This window comes from Anopheles arabiensis, chromosome 2 (genome assembly GCF_016920715.1).
Source record: "Anopheles arabiensis isolate DONGOLA chromosome 2, AaraD3, whole genome shotgun sequence".
NCBI classification, from domain to species: domain Eukaryota; kingdom Metazoa; phylum Arthropoda; class Insecta; order Diptera; family Culicidae; genus Anopheles; species Anopheles arabiensis.
In genome coordinates this window covers 12,823,407-12,845,464 of record NC_053517.1, presented here as the reverse complement: position 1 = coordinate 12,845,464, position 22,058 = coordinate 12,823,407, and the positions used below count along the sequence as shown (strand labels likewise).

The 22,058-nt window shown below is 51.9% G+C and overlaps 1 protein-coding gene across 4 annotated transcripts in view; it reads left to right on the top strand.

Annotated features, from left to right (window-relative positions):
* LOC120897325 (mucin-5AC-like) overlaps positions 1–21,967 on the top strand; it is a 38,732-nt gene extending 16,765 nt beyond the window's left edge. For 2 of the 4 annotated variants that reach the window (XM_040302126.1, XM_040302127.1), the window contains exons 4-12: positions 11,769–12,510; positions 13,112–13,255; positions 14,399–14,923; positions 15,003–15,200; positions 15,292–19,115; positions 19,433–19,567; positions 19,667–19,869; positions 19,949–20,260; positions 20,355–21,967. In XM_040302126.1, the coding sequence (XP_040158060.1) occupies positions 11,909–12,510; positions 13,112–13,255; positions 14,399–14,923; positions 15,003–15,200; positions 15,292–19,115; positions 19,433–19,567; positions 19,667–19,869; positions 19,949–20,260; positions 20,355–20,771 (6,360 nt within the window). In that variant the 5' untranslated portion in view covers positions 11,769–11,908 and the 3' untranslated portion in view covers positions 20,772–21,967. Of the gene's footprint in view, positions 1–7,841; positions 7,952–11,768; positions 12,511–13,111; positions 13,256–14,398; positions 14,924–15,002; positions 15,201–15,291; positions 19,116–19,432; positions 19,568–19,666; positions 19,870–19,948; positions 20,261–20,354 lie in introns of those variants that run through there. The other 2 variants (XM_040302128.1, XM_040302129.1) reach the window with 2 other exon arrangements.
* The last annotated feature ends 91 nt before the right edge of the window (positions 21,968–22,058 follow it).

The following is a 22,058-nucleotide window of genomic DNA, read 5'->3' as shown; positions in this document are numbered from 1 at the left end:
TTTTTCTGCTGTTGTTACTTCCCTTTTTTCCTCCTCTAATGCAACACCGTGAATGAAAAGAAACGCTTATGTCATAGCCCGAATTGCCTACCAAAGTGTCACCTAACTTTGCTGCGCACTTTGCCCTTGAAGAATGAGCTGGGGGGGGGGGGGAAGGAGAGGAGCAAACAGCACGCCAAAGACAGGCGTCGACAGTGGTACGTGCTGCGGTTCTGCTCCGTTTCCAGTTGCTTGGTTTGTGTTGATGGTGGTAGAGCTCCGGTGACAAACAGAGGTAGCACTTTATGCATTTTGGACGTGCGAAACACTGAACGGCGAGCGAGGAAAAACATCCGTGGGTGGACGCATTCCACCCGGCCAGGGAACCGTTCAGCCAGAAACGGTGCTTCGCGGCGGCAAGACTTTAACGAAAACAGCCGTCGTTAGGTCATCCCTGAGGCTCGAGACTCGCAAGTTGAGGCTTTGGAAAGGAAGTTTTTGTGGAATAGAATGGTCTTAAATGTAAGACCATTTAACAATTAACATTTAATAATCCTCGAAGTTATTAAATCCTTGCTAGTGCGAAAAAAGATTGCAAACGTTAAGATGTGCCCGCTGATCATATATCATAGTATATTGTACGAACACAACATAAGCTACATGATCAATGGCACGGAAAAAGTTAATCCTCTTTGGCTTATTTAACAACAAAAACTCAGATTTTATCCAGCTACGGCTTAATATTTAGGCTAGCTGGATTTTACACACAACATTTACAACTTTTACAGACATTGTTTGTAGTAGTGAAAGCACACATCTCCCACTTCTTCCTCATACTCGTTTCCCTTATACACGAACGAAAAAAACCCTTCACCCACCTTATTATCGCACCAGAGTGCTCGGCGAGATCTGATTTGGATTATTGCCAAATACCGTTACCGGCTATCGGTCTGAGAACAATCGTGTGCCGGAAGAATGAATTATTTTCGCACTAATTTTTCTAACAAGCAACCAAGCAACCCCACCCGGAAGGAAAGCGCGAAACGGGCGAAACGGAAATGTAGTTCATCCCACGCGCGCCATCGGCACGCGCGTTGGCTCGGCGCGAAAAGCGCCCCAAAACGAATGGTGCACAAATTTACGCACGCTAATCTCGCCCAACCGCACAGTGCCAAACTCACCCACAACTGCCGGTTAGGCTCGTTGACCTAGTGGCTTTGAAATATGCTGGAGCGTCTTGGCTGGTGCATCGCTTTGATGGTTCATCACACAGACAAAGCGACAAAGGCCTCCAAATCAAAAATGCTAATAGCCTATCTCCGGAGCAGTGGAGGGAGGGGGGGGGAGCGAGACTTTTCAAGCCCATCCGAAAGCATTTTGGGCACCTTCGCAACAGTGAAGAAGCCTTCGCTTGGAAAGATTGTTCGCTCAAGGGAAGTAGCAACGCAGCTTGGTCGGATTTCACCCACATTTACGGCTTCCATCATCAAACATTAATAGGGGGCCCAGTTTGCGATTCGGATTGCGGATTGCTTTGTAAAGAATTTGATGAAAGGTTACACACTGGCACCTCTATGCAACCTCTATGTGTGTGGTTGTATCTTAAGATGGGAGTGTTTGGGACTGTTGACTACCCAAGCATGGGGTGGGTTCGTCGCTTGCACACGCCGTTGCCCTTTTATGTTTGTCTGCCGCGATCCGGAGCGTGCTACGATCGCGTTGGAAGTACAAAAAAAACATCAACTTGTAACACGACACAACACTGCTGACGAATGCTTATTGTACTGCCGCCAAGTCAGCCTCCACGCGAAACCGACCGATCGGCGTGACGCAACGGTTGCGTTCGGTGGATCTACACTGCACAACGACAGCGACGAATCCGGTGCTAAAGTTGATCGATTAGAGAGACGGTAAAGGTAACGCACCGAAAGATGTCTGCAAAACCAGTCGGCGCGAAGTGGGGATCACCTTCACTCTGAAGGTATTGCTGCCAGGCCAGTGCACTCACCCCAAACACTCGACACTCAACCACGGGCGCGACCGGCACCGAGGGCATGAACGCGGTTTTTTTGTCGTAGAGCCGTAGCTCCATTCACCTCCGAGGAAGCTATTTTTCTTGCAGCACACAAGTGCCTTTAGAGTTCTAGTGTAGGTACGTCCTCTCGTGGACTATCTTGACGGATTAAGGAGCACACGGGTGCCTACCGCCAACCAGAATCAGGAACGATTGCGCCAGTCATCCACTTAAAGCTGGACCATTGGTTCAGCTGCACTTGTAAGGTAGGCAAATCAATATTCCGTACAAGCTCAATGCTACATGCTTGTTCCCACACACACGCACGCACGATCACGCACAGCCCTCACGTCCATCAACGTCCCCGAGCGCGATCCGGTATCCTTCAAATGAAAACGATTTAAATAAATTAAATAATGACAACTGTTGGAACTTGGTTCGATTCCTTGGTTTTTGTAACTTTGCCCAAGGGGGGAGGGGGGTGTTCCTGCCCCTGGAAACCTTTAATTAAGCTTCATCTTAGCCGTTGCGAGTATCCTTTCGATTGACTGTGCTGAGTGTGTCCAATTTACATCTCCCTTTTTGTGTTGTTTATCATTATGAAGATTAATGACTTCCGTCGATCACGCGATCCGTTAACCTGTTAAGTGATCTTAAGACACGTTTCGTTTTAAACCTTTGAAGATAATTCCCCATATTTGTCCTCCCAGCTGGGGCAGCGATCACAAAGCACAGTGACAAACTTACTTAGAGTCGAAAATTACTCTCAAACTGCCCCTTGACACAGGCGGGACACAAATATCTATGATTAATTAGCAAGCACTGTAATCATCGTTCGCTCTTACATCCCCCGGGGGCTCTGTTACAATCAGTCAATACGATCTAATGAGATGATTATAATTTCAATCAGTGTCTGCCACGTCACATTCATCCACTCTCGAGCTAGTCTTGCTTCCCTCAATCCCTCAAAACCCAACCCCCTCTGTGTATGTGTATGTGTGACACTTGAGCCGCGGGACAAATGGAAAAGATGCCAGGCTACAATTGCACGCCAAACATTCAATCACGCCCCGCGCAATGGCGTGAGCAATGGCGTGCTGCAAAATGCAAAACCGCAGCGAGACGCGAGGACGTTGGTTTGCATCAACGGTCGCGTCGTCTCGCAGTCAAGACGAACAGCCTCTGGGAAAAGTAAATCAATTCAGACGCTCATTACACCCCCGTTTGCCCGTCGTGCCCGTACCCGCCCAGTGCGCTCCTTCAATTGTTCCTTCCCGCGGGATAACACGACCCAGCCCGGGAGTAGTCGCCGCTTGATGACTTCTCGAGTTTACTCTCTGTCTTCCCTAGCCGGCAAAACCTTCACGAACGAGTGCCGCTGACCCATGGTCAGCTTGAGTGTGTGTGTGTGTGTGTGTAATGGGTGCCTTTTTGCATGCAAAATGTCTTCCAGACGCAACGCAGAATGCACAACGACCACTTGCGCTCGCATTGCACCACTTTCTGCCGGTCTCCGTGTCACCCAAAACCGGGGCACGTTCTGGCCGTTTTGTTGCCGCAATGCCGCGATCCCCACGCAATCCCGTGATACGTATTCGCCCCCACACCCATGGCAATCAGCACAGGGAGCACAGGGAGAGATACTTTCCGTTTCACCACTCGAACGGCGCTTCATAAATCATTCAACACGCGCTCACACGCGCTAGCGCCGAGGACTGTAACATTCAAATGACGATCAAGGTCAGGCAGGTGATAACATTAAAATGAAATACCAACCAGTAGGCCGCAGTAAAGCCCTGCAATCCGTACCCCCAACCCGTTCAAGGTGTATAACAAATTATGCTTTTAAATGACGGGCGCGTGATGACGCCCAAAGCGTGTTATTTGATCAGGTGAGCGTACCATTTACTTTTGCATCAATTGCAACATACCTTTTGTAATTCCCTCGAACTGTTTTGGGAGTTGATACTTCAGCTTCGTTCTGAACATTTTGTTGTGAAAACCCTGCACGACGTGTAGTACGCGGGAGTCATCTATTTTTGAGGAAAGAACTCACCTTGAGCTCAGGTTGAGTGCAAAATTACAGACCACTAAAACGTAGCTACCAAACGAACATCGAACGATTTTTGAATCGACTCATCCTCATCAAATGGTCCAATTTCCTTCGCGGTGGGCAGCAGCAAGCAAAGTACTTCATTTCAGAATTGGACAATTACAAATCGGCGTTCCATCTCTTCGTGCTGCGCACAATGACGGTAGGTAGCAATCTTCTTTAGATGGGCTCTGCTGCTCCCGCGCCTGCCAGAGCTGATCGGTTCCATCCCATTCTACGCGCAGCTTGGGACCGTCATCTACGTCAAACAAGCGCATCATCATCATCATCACCCGGTCTGCGCGTATGCAAACAGCCCCAAAGTTGAGCTTCCCTTCTCAATTCCTCCGTACACACGAATCGAAGCGCAACCGTCCGTCCCGTACTGAGTAGGTCAGTTCATCAATCACATAACCTTCCGATCAAGCGACCCACTCTGAGGTAGCAAACCCCCCTTAGCAGTGACTGCCAATAGCCGATCGGTTTGGTAGCATTCTACCCATAAGGTGACCCAAAACCCCCCGTGTGTCAAAGGGTAAGGCCGGGCACCGCAAACGCGCAACCTGTGCATGATCAAGCATCGATTGCCAGCGTTGTTTTTCGGTTGCTCTCTCACGCAAACTTCCGGTTCCATGGTTGAGTGCGTTTGGGGGTGCATGATTCAGAAACATACCAAACAAACCCACCCAACAAACCCAACTTCGCCGGCACCGTGAGCTGAGCCGCGGACCGTTGGCGACAGAATGGCGTGATTTATTGACATTCTAAAGCGGAACGAGCGCGTGTAAGCAAAACCCAGCGTCATCTCGCAAGACCTGGACCCGGACCTGGAGAGATCGAGGTAAGTGTCTTGACGTTGACACATACCTCATACATATCGGTGCTTCGGACGGGGGAAGGGTTTACGACATCTGGCGGGAGGATGGTTGTACAACCAACACCAAGTTTCTCTCCTTGTTTCAGCATTCCAACGGTTCCATATTCGTAGTAAATCATCTCAATTATTCATGCACATCCCAACCGTTTGGTGGAAAGTCAAGCTTCATTCCGTTAGGAAATTCAAACGATTCTTGTAACTGCCACAGAGGGCTGACTCAAAAAAGAGCGCGCAGTAGACACCTTTTGTCCACATTCGAAGGCATAGCAGCAAAACAAGTTTTCCGCCGCAGAAAGAATCGAAAAAAAACACGAAACAACACAAACAGCCACCAAGCCCAGCTGCTGCTAGCGTTCGGAATGCACCCGCCTAGCCTGAGAGCTTTGAAATCTCGTCTAACCTTGCACGCCCACCGGCACCTCCGCTCCAAAGCTGTGACCTCCGGGCGATGAGGAAACGAACGGGTTCACACACCCATTTCGGTTTGGGCATACGGTACGCGGGTTAGAAAAGAAGTGACAGATTCGCAACATTTACCACCATTTGCGCTCATCTGCAGCTTCGGATGTGTAGGCCTTTCCTCCTCCTTCTAGTTGCGCTGTGCTGTATTGTATTGCGCATACGTTTGGATGGAAAGCTTCCAAACCATTGGTAGAGCAAGCGAAAAACAAAGCCCCAGCTAACCTTAGCCGTGAGTTTCGTGAGCTAGGCTTGGTGTGGAGTAGACCATTTGCAAGTAACTGCCACTTTACACTTCATCAGTAAAACAACAGCACGGCCTAATCATCGCCAAACACATCTGGCTCGCTTGGGTACTTGGGTACGTACATTCTACGAACTCCTCTCATTACTTAGTCATCGGCAAGGCACCAACACGACGCTCGCTTCCCCCAAACAGTTTTGACCGTTTTCGATCAACCAACAAACAACATATACCAACAACTGTCCATATCGAGCAACCCTGGCCGGCCATGTTAAACATTAGCTCCCCGGGCAAGCGAAAAACGCTTCAAACGTGCTCAACGGCTCGACTCAGAAATGAAAACATTGGCGAAGTTTGTTGATTTTGGACCATATTTTACATGCCGTTCGATCGACAAACAAACGCCACCACCACCACCATCGGAGCCGGAATCGGAGGAACTTCCCGTTTGCTGGGAGACGGAAGCATATGGCGCGGAACGTCGTGCCACCGAGCGCGACCTGTGTTTATGCATTCTTACAAGGTTTAGGTCAGAGAGCAGTGTGCACATCTTGACGTTTGAAGGCAACGTCGCGACGAATGAATGGACGCGTTAAGTTGCCCACCGACCGGATCTGGGTTTAGTCTTGACACGGGAAAAGAATGGAGCACTGGTCCATGAACACAGGGGGGTAGGACTTAAGTTTGACCTTAAGAGTGGGCTACGAAAGTGGAGTTTGGATTTTACAACACCTCCACTGATGATCTTCCCCCCCCCCTTGGGAGCAAGTTATACAGTTGCTCCGCAGTGAGTATTTACGACATTAATATGTACCTCCTCCCAGGGCTAGCGTATAACACATCTCCGCGTTTGCTGATCGTAGCATAAGTAGATACCGCTAACTACCATATTTTATCGCTAGAACAATACAATTCTCACACCTCGTACGTGTACTGGATGGCCCACCCGGGTATCGGTGTCTTGCGTCTTCTATCATCCGATGCCTGTCTGTGTTAGCTGGTAAGCAGGCTCCTCCACCAAAAGCTGCGTTAATGCAATTTAAATCTGTTCTATTCTCCCATGTCAGAGCGCCCTGGCCCGCAGCTACTACTACACCTTGCCCACCTTGCCTACTCCAATGACCTAGACCCACCGTCTTCCGTCATCCGTCCAGCAGAACACACCGAGGGAGCCTACAATTACTTCACTTCCCATTAAAAAAAAAAAAACATGGACGTGCGGGAAAGTTTTCGCCAACAACTAGACAATTGCATGGGGATGCACCTTCTCTCGCGTGAGCCACCGACACAGCAATGCCCCTCAGGGCCACGCACGGGACTCACCGGGGGAGACACACATCGCGTTATCGCATCGCGCTATGCGTTTTAGTGTGCTGTAAGACGCTGCATCATTACGCTGGACGAGTTATAATGTGCGCTGAAGTCAATGCCGCCTTGCTGAATGTTGGCCAGAAGAGAGCCGTCTGCACCAGCAGTTTTATGGGCAGGTTTTATTGCCATCTGCAGCAATTGATACCTCCCCGGACACATCGTTTCAGTTGCCTTTTGCGAGTCGGTGCACCATTCACCATTAATGCTGCAGCCTGCAGTGAGCCTTTCCAGCCTTTCGGCGTGGTGTGGCGTGCAATAACAAACACATTCATTAGGGTCCCCTTCCCCCCGATCTTCCGCCTTTTAAGCTGCAAAAGAACAACGTTTGCATATTATTCTGGAAGCACACACCAACACACACACACACACACGGCAAGCAGTCAGATCGCATGAGTCATGTGTACATTTACCTCTTTCGACGATCATCCGCCGGCGATTAGAACCACTGTCGCCCGACCGAGCATAGGCACAGACGTCTGTCCCGACGCATCCCCGGCTGCATGCCATCTCGTTTTTGCCGCCACTGGTTTAACGACACACCGCCCATAAAGGACGCTGGCTGCAGAGAAAAAAACGGTGGACGGATGCCACCAAAAACGCACACACACGCACACGATAGGGATCGGCTGCCTAATGACAGGCGCACACGTTCCTTCAAACCGGCCGGCACGGTCGGACGGACAGTCGCTTGCAAATTATGGCACCGACATTTCCGTCCATTTCCGTCCATCTTAAGGCGGTCTGGGTGTTACGGTCTCAGTCTTGCTGCGTGCGCGTCTTGGCTAGAGCGCGCGCTCCAGAACTCCCACCGGTCACCAGTCGAACGGAAACATTCGCACGGACCAGATCTACTTGCTGCTAGCTAGTGCTTCCTACGCCACAGTCAGATGTCCTCGCCATCATAACTTTGTTGTGGTAAGGGTGATCGTCGTCGAGCGATATAATTAAGTCGAAACTCTCTGCTGCGAGTTCCAAGTTCATTGGGCGAGCCAAGGGTTACGACGATACGGCTGAGAGCGCACACCCGAGAGCACGAGAGTTGAACCAGTAGGAAGTAAAGCAAGAAATAAAGAGGGTAGCCTCAGCCTTCAGCAGAGCGCATTATTCCGTTCTTAACGAAAGGCGTTTGAAGCAACCGATCTTCTAAATAGGGAAACGTTCACATCGAAGACGGAAGCAGTACGGTGGAACGGTACGCTGCTTTATTGTGCGCGCGGTGGTTCGGACGCAAAACCCAAACAACAACCGTCGGTGTCAAGTGAAAGTGAACCGAGTGCGAGGCTCCCGCAGCAGAAAACAATACAACAACCCAATATCGTCGGCATTGAGCATTCGTTTGTTTGCGTCGCCGAGTTTTAGTGCCAAGTTCCTGGTCCTGCATGTGATTCTCCAGCAAAACCTGTTGTGCGGGTAGAAGACCTCACCAGAAACGCAAAGCAACAGCCAGCGGTGGTGTTAGAATCGGGTATTTTGTTTGAAAGTACCTCATAAAATGGATGCCGCATGAAGTGGGCATCTTGTATGGTGAAGGTTCTTGTGAGTGGTTAATGTGTAGTGTATATATGTCCAGTGATTTCCAGTCCAGTGGTACTTCGCGTTGAGTGAATTGCAGGAGAAATCATTAAGAGGGCAAAAATACGTTCGTCCTTTTACTTGATGAAACGATTTCGTGCTCGCCAGTACGTACGGTGCACACGCGTACTTGTAGGCACGCAGTGAGAGATAACAGAGCCTGCATTACATCACCTGTGCCTCGGTGCAGCCGGTGTACCCCGGCGATGTTCGTAATGAGCGCGCAGCAGTACGCTGTGGTAGGGTAGCTCTTACTATTTCACTTTCAGCGTGATCACGAACCAGTTTTTCGTCAGGAACAGGAAATCCAGACACACTCGCCGGTTTTTATCCGGTGCGTACAACCGGCGCTTTCACCGCCAACTACAACTGTAACTGTCATCGCCGGCAGCAGCAACAGCCAACGTGACGACGACGGGTGATCGGGTGATGTGTATTGACGAACCCCGTGTGCGCACACCTGTCAAACATCGTCAATCTCCCGTTCACGCAGCACGTGTTGCATGAGGAAGAAACGACTAGTGCTACCAGATCTAGGAGGTTAATAGCAAAACGAGATCTCGAATCGCTTGTGTACCTCCAGCACAGATGCCAACGGCTCTGGTTACACAGCCCGCTGGCTGACTTGGTTGCTGGTCAGGGTAAAATGTTTTGTCTAGTTGGGTAGGAACCTAAAATCCAATTTTCAATCATAAAACATAACCCCAAGTCCACCCCCGAAACGTGGGACTCTGTGCTCTGTCCTTCAGAATGCACAGAACCGTAACACAGCTGCTGGTGCTGTTCGATAGCCGAACGAAATCAAACCTAGCGCTGTGTGTCGCCATTATTTCCTGATCTATTTTACTACTGACCGCATTCCGCAGGTCGGCTCGATTTGGCCACCGAGGGTGTGTGTGTGTGTGTGTGTATGTTGGAGTGCGCACACCACTCCCTCCTTTCTCGACAGCGCTGCACCTAGGCATCAGATACCGTAAACGAGTTTTTAGCCCTGTATATCCACATCAGGCCTGAGGGTGCCCGTGCCCCTTCAAAACCACCCGCGGAGTACCTCCAATGCTCCAAAGCCAGTCACAAATACACACACACACACAGAGTGGTGCGCAATTTAGCGAGGGCGCACCAAGCGTTGTTTTATTTTCGCGCAATGTCTACACATTCCTCACCCACAGTCTCAGTGCTGCAAAACGAACTAAAACACACAAAACGCTCCATTTATCGCGCTTGGATATTGTGATTGAACCAGTTGATAAATTGTAGTGCCGCCCTGAGAGCATAAACGAAATTACGAAACGAATTGAAATTTGGGTCCCAGCGCAGGTCCTTTTCCGGGAAGCAGGAAAGCACGCCCTCTCTTCTAGCCTTATCCTCCCGGGAGGGGGTTCGCTACATTGCAGGAATGCCCCCAATTTCAGTCCCAACTGGGTATAACCTGGGAACCTCATTTCCCGCTCATTTTGTTTCGTGGAGGCACGCAAAAGCAACCAACAACAACAACAACAATAAAAAAGGCACCCTCTCCCACTCCTCCAAAACACCGAAGGCTTCATATTCTTGCTTCATCCTTTCACACGACCTGCCGACGACCCCCTTTTTGTTTTTTTGAGGGAGCTGACGCATACACAGACCCCGAGACACACAGGGGGAGATTATTTGCGCCGCTACCTGCCAATCCCTTTTGGTGGGCTTTTCTTCTGCCTTTACTCTCTCTATCTCTCTCACACACACTCTTCCTTAAGCTCCTCCCTCGCCCTCCCCGAGGGTGCACAGGTCGCGAGCCGCAGACAAAGAACCTGTTTGCAGAAAGAGAGCTACGCCCAAGACTTTCCCTCTCTGCTGTGGTAGCGCTGGTGGCTCGGTAGATCCCTTTTCTGGAATTCATGGTGTGCTCTCTTCGCGTGTTCTTCCACGTGTTCTTCCCACTGTTTACACCTCACTGCGCGCACAAACACACACGGAGAGAAGAGAGCCCTACAGGAGACACACGCACCAGGGCAGCTGAAGGAAGAAGCGCAAATAACACGGCCGTGCAATAAACACACAACCGCAACGAAACGTGCTTTAGGTGTGTAGGGGATCGTGAAATATCCATCGCTTGAGGATGTCGAGGTTGGGGGCAACATTACCACGGGGCCACGCCAGGCAAATGCAGCAATATTTCGTCAAAAGCGAGACGAAACCTGTTTTGCCCTCCGAAAGGACTCCAACCAAACAGCAACGGCGTTGCTAGCCGCCCGGGACAGCGTTGGCCAACCCCGTGGGGTTCTTCTTGCACGCTCAAGCTGCGCTTCCTTTTGTTGTCCCTTTCGGACGGAGGACGCCCCACTTCACACTCCCCATACCCTTCTCGTTTTGCAACAAAAAAAAGAAGAAAATGCAGTGCGCCACGAAACACTTGCTTTCTTCTGTTGCTGATGGCGACTCCCGCACAACCACAGCATGCCCTCTCACACACACAGCTCAGTCTGTTGGGTTGGTTGGTGTTGCTTACCAACAGCAACAGCGCCCTGCACGACGGCACACAATCACGCGACTTATTGCCCCCCACGCCTTCTCCACCTGGCGCAGGCACCAGACGACCAGACAAATCATCGAGTCGAAAACCAGATCATAACCAGAGCCCAGAGCGTACTGTGGAGCCGCACGATTGCAGGCCAGCGCACAGGCCACACGAGGAGTCATTCGCCTTGTTGAAGTGTCCGTGTGGCATACAACAACAACAACAAAACGCGTGTGCAAAAGTCGTTGCTTTGGGTGCGACTACGCCTGGGCAAAGACTGTCCGTGCTACAGCCGGACCTACGGACGGGTGTGTGTGTATGTGTGTATGGTTCTTTACTTTGCCGCTCAGTGCTGCAGGCCACGTAGTAATTGCACCAAACCGAATTTGGGCCTGCCTACCTTTCTTGGAGTTGACCACCGAGCGAAAGGGGTTGCTGTGTGTGTGTGCTTGTGTGGTGACGTCATCAGCCGTAGGATTCGTGGACCGAATATGCAAACGTACTGTTAGTAAAAAAGAGTCATATGAACGTATGTGATCCCATCTAGTGGGTTCTCTCTACGCCCTTTCTGTGTGGTTTCCTTTGCCAACTTTGAATGTACTTTGTTGTTAATCGCTTTTTTCTCCTCTCTCTCTCTCTCTCTTTCTCTATCTCACTCAGAACCGCCGCCAGAAGCTGTGTGTAGGACGTGTCCGAAGTGTAAGCAAGCAAAACTCCGGCTAGACGGAAACACCCTGTTGAAAAAGTGAACCACAAAAGCGCTCGTGTGCTCGAAGGGCGCATTAGCCGACGCCGTCAAAATGGACGAGACCGGGTCGTCCAGTAACGATCACCACCACCACCAGCAGAGCAATGGTGGCGATGGTGGTGCCTACGCCTACAAGAACGAAATCTCCCTCTCGATCGGGGATGAAGATCAAAGCTCGCGCACGAACAGTACGGCCGTTCCGACGCCTTCGCCGCGCCACATCGAGGTACCGATGGGGGCCGCCGGCCCGGACGCCGAAACCACCAACGAGTACGCACCGGTGCTGAACCGTAGCGGCGGCGGCGGCGGCAGCGGTTCGCCCAGTTCCGCCAAATCCAACGGCCTGGACAATCCCGCGTTCGAGCTCGAGCAGGACAAGCGTCCGCTCAGCTCGTTCGGCCACGGGAAGGACGAAAAGTCGCTCGGCGTCGTGTCGGTCAACGGGAAGACGGTGGGCGAGAAGCCGCTGGCCGAAGCCGTCAACCTGGAGCTGCTCAACATGTCCTCGAAGCCGCCGGCAACGAACGGGCACCATCAGAATGGGACGAACGGTGGCGCGGGCGCCCTGCCGGCCAAGAAGGATACCGAGGTCGATCTGGGCGATCCGTACGACGAGTACTTTGTGCCGGTAAACGAGCACCGGAAGTTTATGAGGTAAGTGGACCACGCCGGTGGCCGGGACCGCTGCTCTCAGACCGATGCTTGCGCGTGTTGTTTTCCCTCCTGTGTTGCTCAATCATCCCCTTGTACCAAGTCTTTTTTTGGTTTTGTTTTAATCCAAATTAATCCCCCGTCTAATATGGCGCGCGTGTTTCGGTTTCATTTGCTACAAAAACCAAAAAACAAAACAGAACCTGGTCCACTGCTGGCTAATTATCAACAGTAACACATTCCTTTACCATTTCCCACTTTCACCCTTCTTTTTTTCTTCTCACCCCTAATATCCTTTTCCTCACCCACTGCACACTGTTTTTCTTTTGCATTTCCGTTCGTGTGTGTGTGTGTGTTTGTTTATGTGTGTTTTTTTCTTTCACCATTTCCAATCTCACTCTATCTCTCTCTTTTACTGTGTTCTTCATTTGCTCCTTTCGCTCTACTTTTTGTGTGTGTGTTTCCTGTGTGTTACCCTTGGGCCATTTTGGGGGCTCGTACGTGTTACGTACATTGGTACGGGGTGGGTTTCGTCACCAAACCTCCACCCACTGCTGCAAATGCTGGCTTCGCCCATACACAATATTACCACGGCGTGCGGTAGTGTCTCCTTCCAAAAGTCACGCCACGGCGTCGGCCATCCCGTGTACGGACGTCAGGGCGTCCGCGGTGTCGACTACACCGGGCACTCGGTTAATGAGCCCGCCCCCGGAACGATGGACTATAAACAGTGGACCAAAATCACGAGGTACCTGCACCCCATTTCCCGCTGACTTTCCCCCCCTGTCACTATCACAAACACACACACATACATACTCACGGCGGCATTCGAATAATCCTTGGCACCCGACAAACGTCATCATCACACAATCATTAAGCAGCCCAAAGTCGTCAACATCCGGTACACGGGCTCACAACCTTTCTTGGGTTGTTCGTACATCGCTTTAGTTCCGCTTGGTGGTAATCTGCACATCTGTGGTAGCCGTTTGCTTTGGTTCCGCGTGTCTGTTCCTCGTTTACGGTCTTCTTTACACTGCGCACTGTACATGAAAGTAGGCAAAACAGGATGGAAGTTAGCGGGGGTTTATTAATCTCTCCTCTTACAGGGTTTTCCAGGAGTTCTCATAGCTATGGAGCACTTTATTGACTCCTTCTTACGTGAAATGAACTTAAAGTAATGGGAATTGGACTTTATAGCACCATTGTTGGACAAATCCAATAGGAATTTTGAAGGAGCCTGTCCAAAAAGGGTGCCATAGAGTCCCATTTCCTTCATATGAAGCTCATTTCCAGTAAGAAAAAGTCAAGGAAGTGTCCCATAACTATGAGAACCCCTGGAAAACCCTGTACTTGTAAATACTATTGCTCACCATGAAAAATAAACTGTCCTCTCTTCACTTGGAGAGCTGAGCGCGCAACTGACAACGAACCTCAAAGAACGTCATGCACCCAAGAACACGGAGCTTCAACAGGGGACCTGTCACTAAACCGAATCCCTCGCACAATGACTATACGATCCTTCATCTAACACAGCAGCGAATGACCGTCAACATGGTGCTGGGAAATTCTTCAATATTCGGACACACACACACACTTACTGGTACAGACACAAGCACAGACTGAAACGCATCACGTGGTTACGGTGGCAAACTCTTCTAATCCGCTAAACTAGCTGTGGCTGCTTGCAGTACACGGCCTACTCTGTTTGTTGCTGAGAACACAATACTCGCCACGCCATTGCCCCCAACCCCCCCATACATGGTTGCTTTGTTTTTGGGATGGTCCAATCTGTTGTAAATACTGTTTATCTGTACATACCAATCACCTTCACGTGCTGCAGTCAACAAATTCTAACTCGTCCAATCTTGGCCACTTTACACTCGCTTCCCAGGGGTGAAAAACTCTACGTCACAAAGGACAAGCGCGAGAAGAAGCGCAAAAACTGGCCCTTCTGGTTGCTCGGGCTGGCCGTCCTGCTGGCCGTCATCGTGGTCGCCATCCTGGCCGGTTCCGGCGTGATCTTCAACGACAGTCCAACCCCCGTCGAGTCGCGCCAGTTCGGCGACAAGGTAGCGTCGGCCGGTGTATTCGGTGGCGGCAAAACGCGAACAGGAAATGGAACCACCACCGCCTCAACGACCAGCACTAGCAGCGAATATCCAACGACTCCTTCGCCCTCCCCGAGCTCCTCGACCCTACCGCCCGTTCCGCCCGCGACCGAGGAAAGCACCGTGTACGTGCCGAACACGCTCGAGGGACAGATTACGCTCGCCAATGTGGAGTTTTTGGACGACTACCGCAACCCGAACAGCTCCGCCTACAGGGCGCTCGCGATGGAGCTGGAGGAAGAGCTGAAGGATACGCTCAGCACACCGGACGCCCGGGGACCGATCTATGTCAAGATTCTCAACATGAAGTAAGTGCTGTGGCGCTGTTTACACACCATTCGCCTCTAACCTTTTGTGTCACCTTTATTTGTTTTTTCGCGCGCATAGGCCCGGATCGGTGGTGGTGGACTACCGTGTCAGCTGGGAACCGAACACGATGCAGATGTCCGAGGACACGATGAAGCACCGGCTGAACAACTTCTTGCAGCAGAACGGCAACTATCTGTCCACGTACATCGTGCCGACGAACACGATCCGTGTGGCGCGATTGCCGGACGTTTGCGTCATGAGAAGCTCGGGCAAGAAGTAAGTAACGAAGCAATGTGCTGGTGCGGCATTGTAAACGGTCTGGTAATGGAATTGTTTTTTTCTGTTTTTTTTCCTTGCTTCTTTGCAGCTGCGAGTATGGCTGTACGTTCGATCCAAAGATTGGTGATTTCATGTGCACCTGTCCGAAGGGAATGCTGTTGAATGATGAAGATGGACGCACGTGCTACACGCCCGTCCCAGCGATTAATGGCGTTGAGGAGACACACGAGGAACCAAAGAGTGAACCGGAACCGGCGAGTGAACCGGAACCGGCGAGTGAACCGGAACCGGCGAGCGAACCGGAACCTGCGAGCGAACCGGAACCTGCAAGCGAACCGGAACCTTCAAGTGAGCCAGAGCCAGCAAGTGAACCAGAACCTGCCAGTGAACCTGAACCTGCTAGTGAACCTGAACCTGCTAGTGAACCTGAGCCTGCTAGTGAACCGGAACCTTCTAGTGAACCTGAACCTGCTAGTGAGCCCGAACCTGCTAGTGAACCTGAACCTGCTAGTGAACCGGAACCTGCTAGTGAACCAGAACCTAAGACTGAGCCCGAACCTACTAGTGAGCCCGAACCTGCTAGTGAACCAGAACCCGCAAGTGAACCCGAACCCGCTAGCGAACCCGAACCTGCTAGTGAACCCGAACCTGCTAGTGAGGCCGAACCAGCTAGTGAGCCAGAAGCAACCGTGGAACCGGAACCGGAACCGAAGAGCGAACCCGAACCTGAACCTGCCTCGGAACCGGAATCAAGTAGCTCAGATACGTACACGAAAGCATCGACTAGTGATCATTCCGCCAAGTTGATCATATCTACTGAAGCGACTACCTCGGAAACTGAGCCTAAAAGTGAACCGGAACCGACCTCAGAGCCCGAACCTGCGAGTGAACCGGAACCTGCGAGCGAACCGGAACCCACGAGCGAACCGGAACCTTCCAGCGAACCCGAACCGACTAGTGAACCCGAACCATCCAGCGAACCGGAGCCAGCAAGTGAACCTGAACCCGCGAGTGAACCCGAACCATCGAGCGAACCCGAACCTACGAGCGAGCCTGAACCCGCAAGTGAACCAGAACCTACTAGCGAACCAGAACCTTCCTCCAGTATCGACGCCGACCACAAATCGACCGAGTCGTCCACCGGTAAACTACTGCAACAAGTGATTGTATCCACCACTGAGCGTGAAACAACCATCCCAACCACAACAACCACCCACGGTCAACGTTCGTCCACCTCGCCTTTGGTCCCCTCAACGACGGATGATGATTCGCAACTGCCCGACTTTATGTTTGTGGACCAAGAATCAATGCTCAAACACTCAAGCACCATCGAAAGCTCCACGCCGAACGTCATCGTAACGGTAACGGAACAGAGCGGAAAGGATGATACACCCGCACCCGTCACCGAAACGATCGTCGACGACACTCCGATGCCATCCACGTCTAGCTTCTTCGTTCCACCGAAACCGACCACTCCGGCGACTCCGGCCGGATCTTCCTCCACCACGGTGGTGAACGGATTCGAGGGACGTTCGCTGTCCTCGAACGATACGGCCGACAACACCGTGTACGCTACGTCCAGCCCGATCTCCCTCGAACAGTGGCGCTCGTCGACCAGTTTCGCCACCTCGACGGAAGCGTTCGGGCGCGATTCGGAGGTACAGGACGAAACGAACCCCTTCCTACCGTCGATCGAAAGCTCGAGCGCACGTAGCGCACCTGGAGCTGGCTCGTACGCGGTGACGGAAACGGTAGTGGAGGCGGAAACAACCGCACCGATTCTGGCCGGCCACAATGAGTCCCCGTTCCTGCCGGAGACGGAAAACAACGCAAGCCTGGTGAAGATACTGCACGAAGGGTTGGATCGGCACGAGGGCTACGAGATCGAGACGCAGCCCCAGTACCTGGAGGTGGTGCCGCTGGCGAAGGACGGCGATCGGACCGACTACAAGAAGCAGCTGAATGCGCACGTCACCGAGACGATCTACATTACGACGACGATCCGTAGCCCGGTGCCGGTCACTACGGAGTCGCTCGAGGAGCTGCTGTCGGTCGCCAGCTCGAAGAACATCGTCGAGCAGACGACGAGCAGCGGTGAAGAGATGGTGGCCACCAGTACGGAGCGAGAGATGGAAGAGCCAACGACCATGATGGAACAACGAACGACGAAGGAGGAGGCGTCGAAGAGTGCGACTACTGCTAGCGAGAACTCTACGATGGCTGAGACAGCGTCGGGGGCAGCATCTTCCTCCACCACGGAACAGCTGGTCGGCAGTGTGACGGAAGCGATGCTGACGGAAACAAGCAACATGGATGATAGTACGGAGATGGTGATGCAAACAACCACTAACGGGGATGCGGACCAACTCGCAATGACCACTCCTGAAGAGGAGCAAACCACACTGCTGAAGGCGATCGATGCGGGTGAGAAGCTGCAAAACGAAGCCGATGAAACTACTCCCAACAGCAGTAGTACATCGTCGTCGACAACCACCACCACCACCACCACCACAACTACGACGACCACGACGACGCCAGCAGCCAGCACCAGCACCACGCCAGCAGCTGCTACCAATCCGCCTCCCTCGGTGGTAACAGAAGCCCTGGACCCCATTACCGCGATCGAGAAAGATCTGATCAGCCTGAAGGAGAACGATCTCGCCGACGATAACAACCTACTGGACAACGATCTGCGCGTCATACCGCTGAACTGGAAGAAAGATGCCTCCACCACCACCGAGCGGCTCACCGTGGAGTCTGGATCGCCGGCCTCCTCGACCGAATCCTCTGCCACCCTCATCCCAACCACGACGACCGGTCATTTTTTAGACGAAACGACGTTTCATTTGATTAGATCAGAGCGATCAAATGGAACGTCGTTAATCGGAACGCGCTTTTCTGAGGAGAACGAAACGGCTAGCGAACCTGTGCCGGCAACAGCAGCAGCGAGCAGCAGCAGTAGCAGCACTCCGCCTGCTACCGAAGACACCCGCATGGAAACACTGCTGCTCGAGCGTGCCAGCACCATGTTCACCAAGTGTGCGGTCGGGCAGTTCGAGTGCATCAACGGCACCTCGATCAAGGACGGCAGCTCGTGCATACAGAAGGCGGAACGGTGCGACTCCGTGTCGCACTGTTCGGACAACTCGGACGAGCAGGACTGCGAGCGGCTCGGCTGCCCGGGCCACTTCCAGTGCCAGGATGGTGTGTGCCTTGCCCGGCAGCACGTGTGCGACGGCATTGCCCACTGTCACGACGGGTCGGACGAGCAGGGCTGCAGCGAGTGGCGCTGCAACTTTGACGAGCTGTCGTGCAATCCGGCCACCGGCAATGGGCCGTGCCTGCCGGCGCTGTGGAAGTGTGACGGGCTGGAGCAGTGTGCGAACGGGTTCGACGAGAGCAACTGCCCGGACACGTGCACCAACGATGAGTACTTCTGTGCCGGGCAGCGCAAATGCATACCGGAGGCGTGGCGCTGCGACGGTGCGATCGATTGTAGCGACGGTGAGGATGAGCGGTTGTGCGATTGCCCGCTGGACAGCTTCAAGTGCCACACTGGGGGCTGTGTGGTGGGTGCGTACGTTTGCGACGGGCATGCGCAGTGCCCGGACGGGTCGGATGAGTGGCACTGCTATCAGCTGGAACGGGGCGATGGTGCGTTGCGCGTGAAGCGCAACTCGTCCGAAGCGCTGGCCGTTTGTGGGGACGGATGGAACGGGGCGCTGGCGGATATGGTGTGTGCTGAGCTGGGGTATGCCGGGGCTAGCAAGATCCTGTTCACGAAGGTGGGCGGCGGCAATGGTTCGTTGGTGGACAGTATGTACCGGGTGACGGAGAAGAACCGGCTCGAGTTTGAACCGATCCACTCGATGGAGTGCAACCAGGGTTTACAGCTGTACTGTGAGGAATATCGTAAGTGTTACTGAGCGTGGAAATTGCCTGTTTTACAGGGTTTTCCAGGGGATCTCATAGTTGTGGGACACTTCCCAGATTCTTTCCTATGGAAGTGAACTTCATATGTTGGAAATTGAACTCTATGGCACCCTTTTTGCGACATGCTCGTTGGAAATTCTGGATTTGTCTAACAAGGGTGCTAGAGAGTCCAATTTTCATTACAATAAGTTCATTTCATTTAAGAGAGAGTCAATAAAGTGTCCCACAGCTATGAGAACTCCTGGAAAACCCTGTATGTGTTACTAAATCGGACCTTTCTTACCTTTGTTTTGCAGGTTGTGGTCGGGAGCGCATTCAGCCCACGCTGGAGCAGCGTATCGCGGGCGGTGTCGCCTCGGATCCGAACCAGTGGCCCAGCCTGGCGCTAGCGTTCAGCAACAATGCCGCCATCAAGTGTACCGCCAGCATCGGTAAGTGTTCCGGTCGGGGGTCTCTCCTCACTGCCCTCACTGTGCCCCACAGAGTGTTCAGTACCATCTTCTTCTTTTTCCACCTTCACACACACACAGTTTCTCCACGGTGGGCGCTGGCCAGCTACACCTGCATCATGGGCAAGACGGAGTTCGTCAACAACCGGAACGTGGGTGATATGAGCTGGAAGCTGTTTGCTGGCAGTGCGCTGTTTAATGCCTCGCTTGAAGATACGGCCGCTGCTGCCGCGGACGCTTCCTACCAGATTGTGGACGTGAAGCGTGTTGTGCCTTATCCACAGGTAAGGAGAAATCACGCAGTTCCAATTTTCCACCCTTCTCTTCTAACGTCTCCGGTCTCCTCCTTCTCCTCCTTTGCAGTCCAAGTACAAGCAGTTCATGTACACAGGCGACGTCGCACTGCTGGAACTGTCCGCCCCGCTCAAGCTGAACGATATGGTGGGCAGCGTGTGTTTGGCGGAGGCGGCCAGCATCGATTCGGAGCAGCTCTGCCTAACGGCCGGCTGGGGATCCGATCTCGAGAATACGGCCACGACGGAGCAGTACCTCAAGTATCTGCCCGTACCGACGGTCCCAACGGAACGATGCAACTCCTCCATCCACTACAACGGCGTACTGCCGGAGAATGCGATCTGTGCCGGGTTCCTCAACAGCAACAAAACGACCTGCTACGTAAGTATTTTCGCTTATGGTTTTTGCGCATGCCAACCACCAACCACCAGCGGCAATGTTCTTACCAAATTCGTTTCCCACTACACACACACAGAACGATGAGGGTGCTCCACTGATGTGCTACCTGGACGGGTCCGGCCAGTGGCAGCTGGAAGGCATACTGAGCTACCACGGCAACTGTGGCAAGCGACCGCATCCGGCCATCTACAATTCGATTACCTCAAACATTTCCACCTGGATACGCAACACCGTCGGGAATGATCTAATGTTCGAACGCGTTACCACCTCCGTAACGGTTGGCATTGATGCGACGTCACCAGCGGACGCTGCTGATAGTACCGGCACGAGTACTACCACTACTACCACCACCACCACTACTACCGCCGCTTCTTCTGCTGGCAGTGATACCTCCTCAATCGAAGGAACTACGGAGAAAATGGCAGCAGCTCCTGCTGGCCGAAGCGAGGATAGTGGCAGCCCTGCAACCACTACTACTTCCATCGATCGGTAATCGAGGAGCGGGCCACAGACGCCACAGCTCCATGTGTCTGTAGCACAGCTGTAGAGTAGTAATAGCAGCAGCAGCAGCAGTAGTAGTAATAGTAGTAGTAGTAATCGACGTACTCTCGCGAGCACGTTTTGTACATAATGTCTACCAGTTAAATAGCATTGGGGGGGGTATAATGGGGGGGATTTTATTGAAGTGAATGATGGAGTGAGATGGGATAGATGCATAATTTTGGAAAAATCTCATATAACAAGTATAGCTGATGGCACCCGTGCGCGTTTGTTTATTTGAGAAGAGGACAGTGAGAGATATAAGAGGAAAAGCGTCGATTTAAAAAAAAAAGGAAAATATGCAGAAGAGAGTAAGAAAGAGAGGGAAAGAGAGGCAGGGGAAATCCTAGTCACAAAAGTTGAATATTTTGTGCCAATAATTTGAACGCTGCATATAACTGGTATAACGGGAAAAGGATGTTAGAGAAAGCTGTGTTTTTTGTGTACAATATCGCCCAGCCGAGTTATTACACCCAATGCACACGCGGAACGAGGCCGAACGGAAAAAATAAGTTCAGAAACGAATGCAAGAAGAAAATATTAGGACAATAACAACTCACACCGACACACAACATACAGCTTTCATTCTTGGAAGAGAAAGAGAGACCAACAAAATTCAGTAAAATCACACAACAAATCTGTGCAAAGCGGATCATTTTCTCTACCGGTGGCAAAAACGGATAGTTACCACCACCCAGCCACTACCGCGCACACACGAAAATATCGAACTTGGAGTACGATTTACACATTTTTCTCCTATTACGTACGCCAGGCATAGTAAGTTCCGTTTGCGCAATCTAAACGCAATACGCATATACGCATCAAAAGGCACGCGCGTGTGTACGACGACCATTCCCCGCCGCACAACAACAACCACGCGGGAAGGTGTTGTTTTGTTTTCTTTTTGCAATACTGTGTTTTAAAATACATTTAATTTGCGGTTTTTTTTTTGTGTATAGTCAACCAATAGCAGCAGCAGCAGGAGAAGCAGTGAAGTGTCGGTGTTGATCCGGTTGCTCTAGCAGCAGCAGCAGCAGCAGCAAACACGGCACAACACGCTGGGGGATGGCAACAAGTTAAGTAGGAGATCGTGCAGTTTTTGTATGTAAAAGCAATAAACAATTTATATACATAGAAGATACAAAATAATTGAACGACTTTGCACGTTTGCAGTATTTAAAGAGCGCGATTGATGACACAATTACTTACATGAAGAGCTGGCGTTACAATTCGTTCCAAA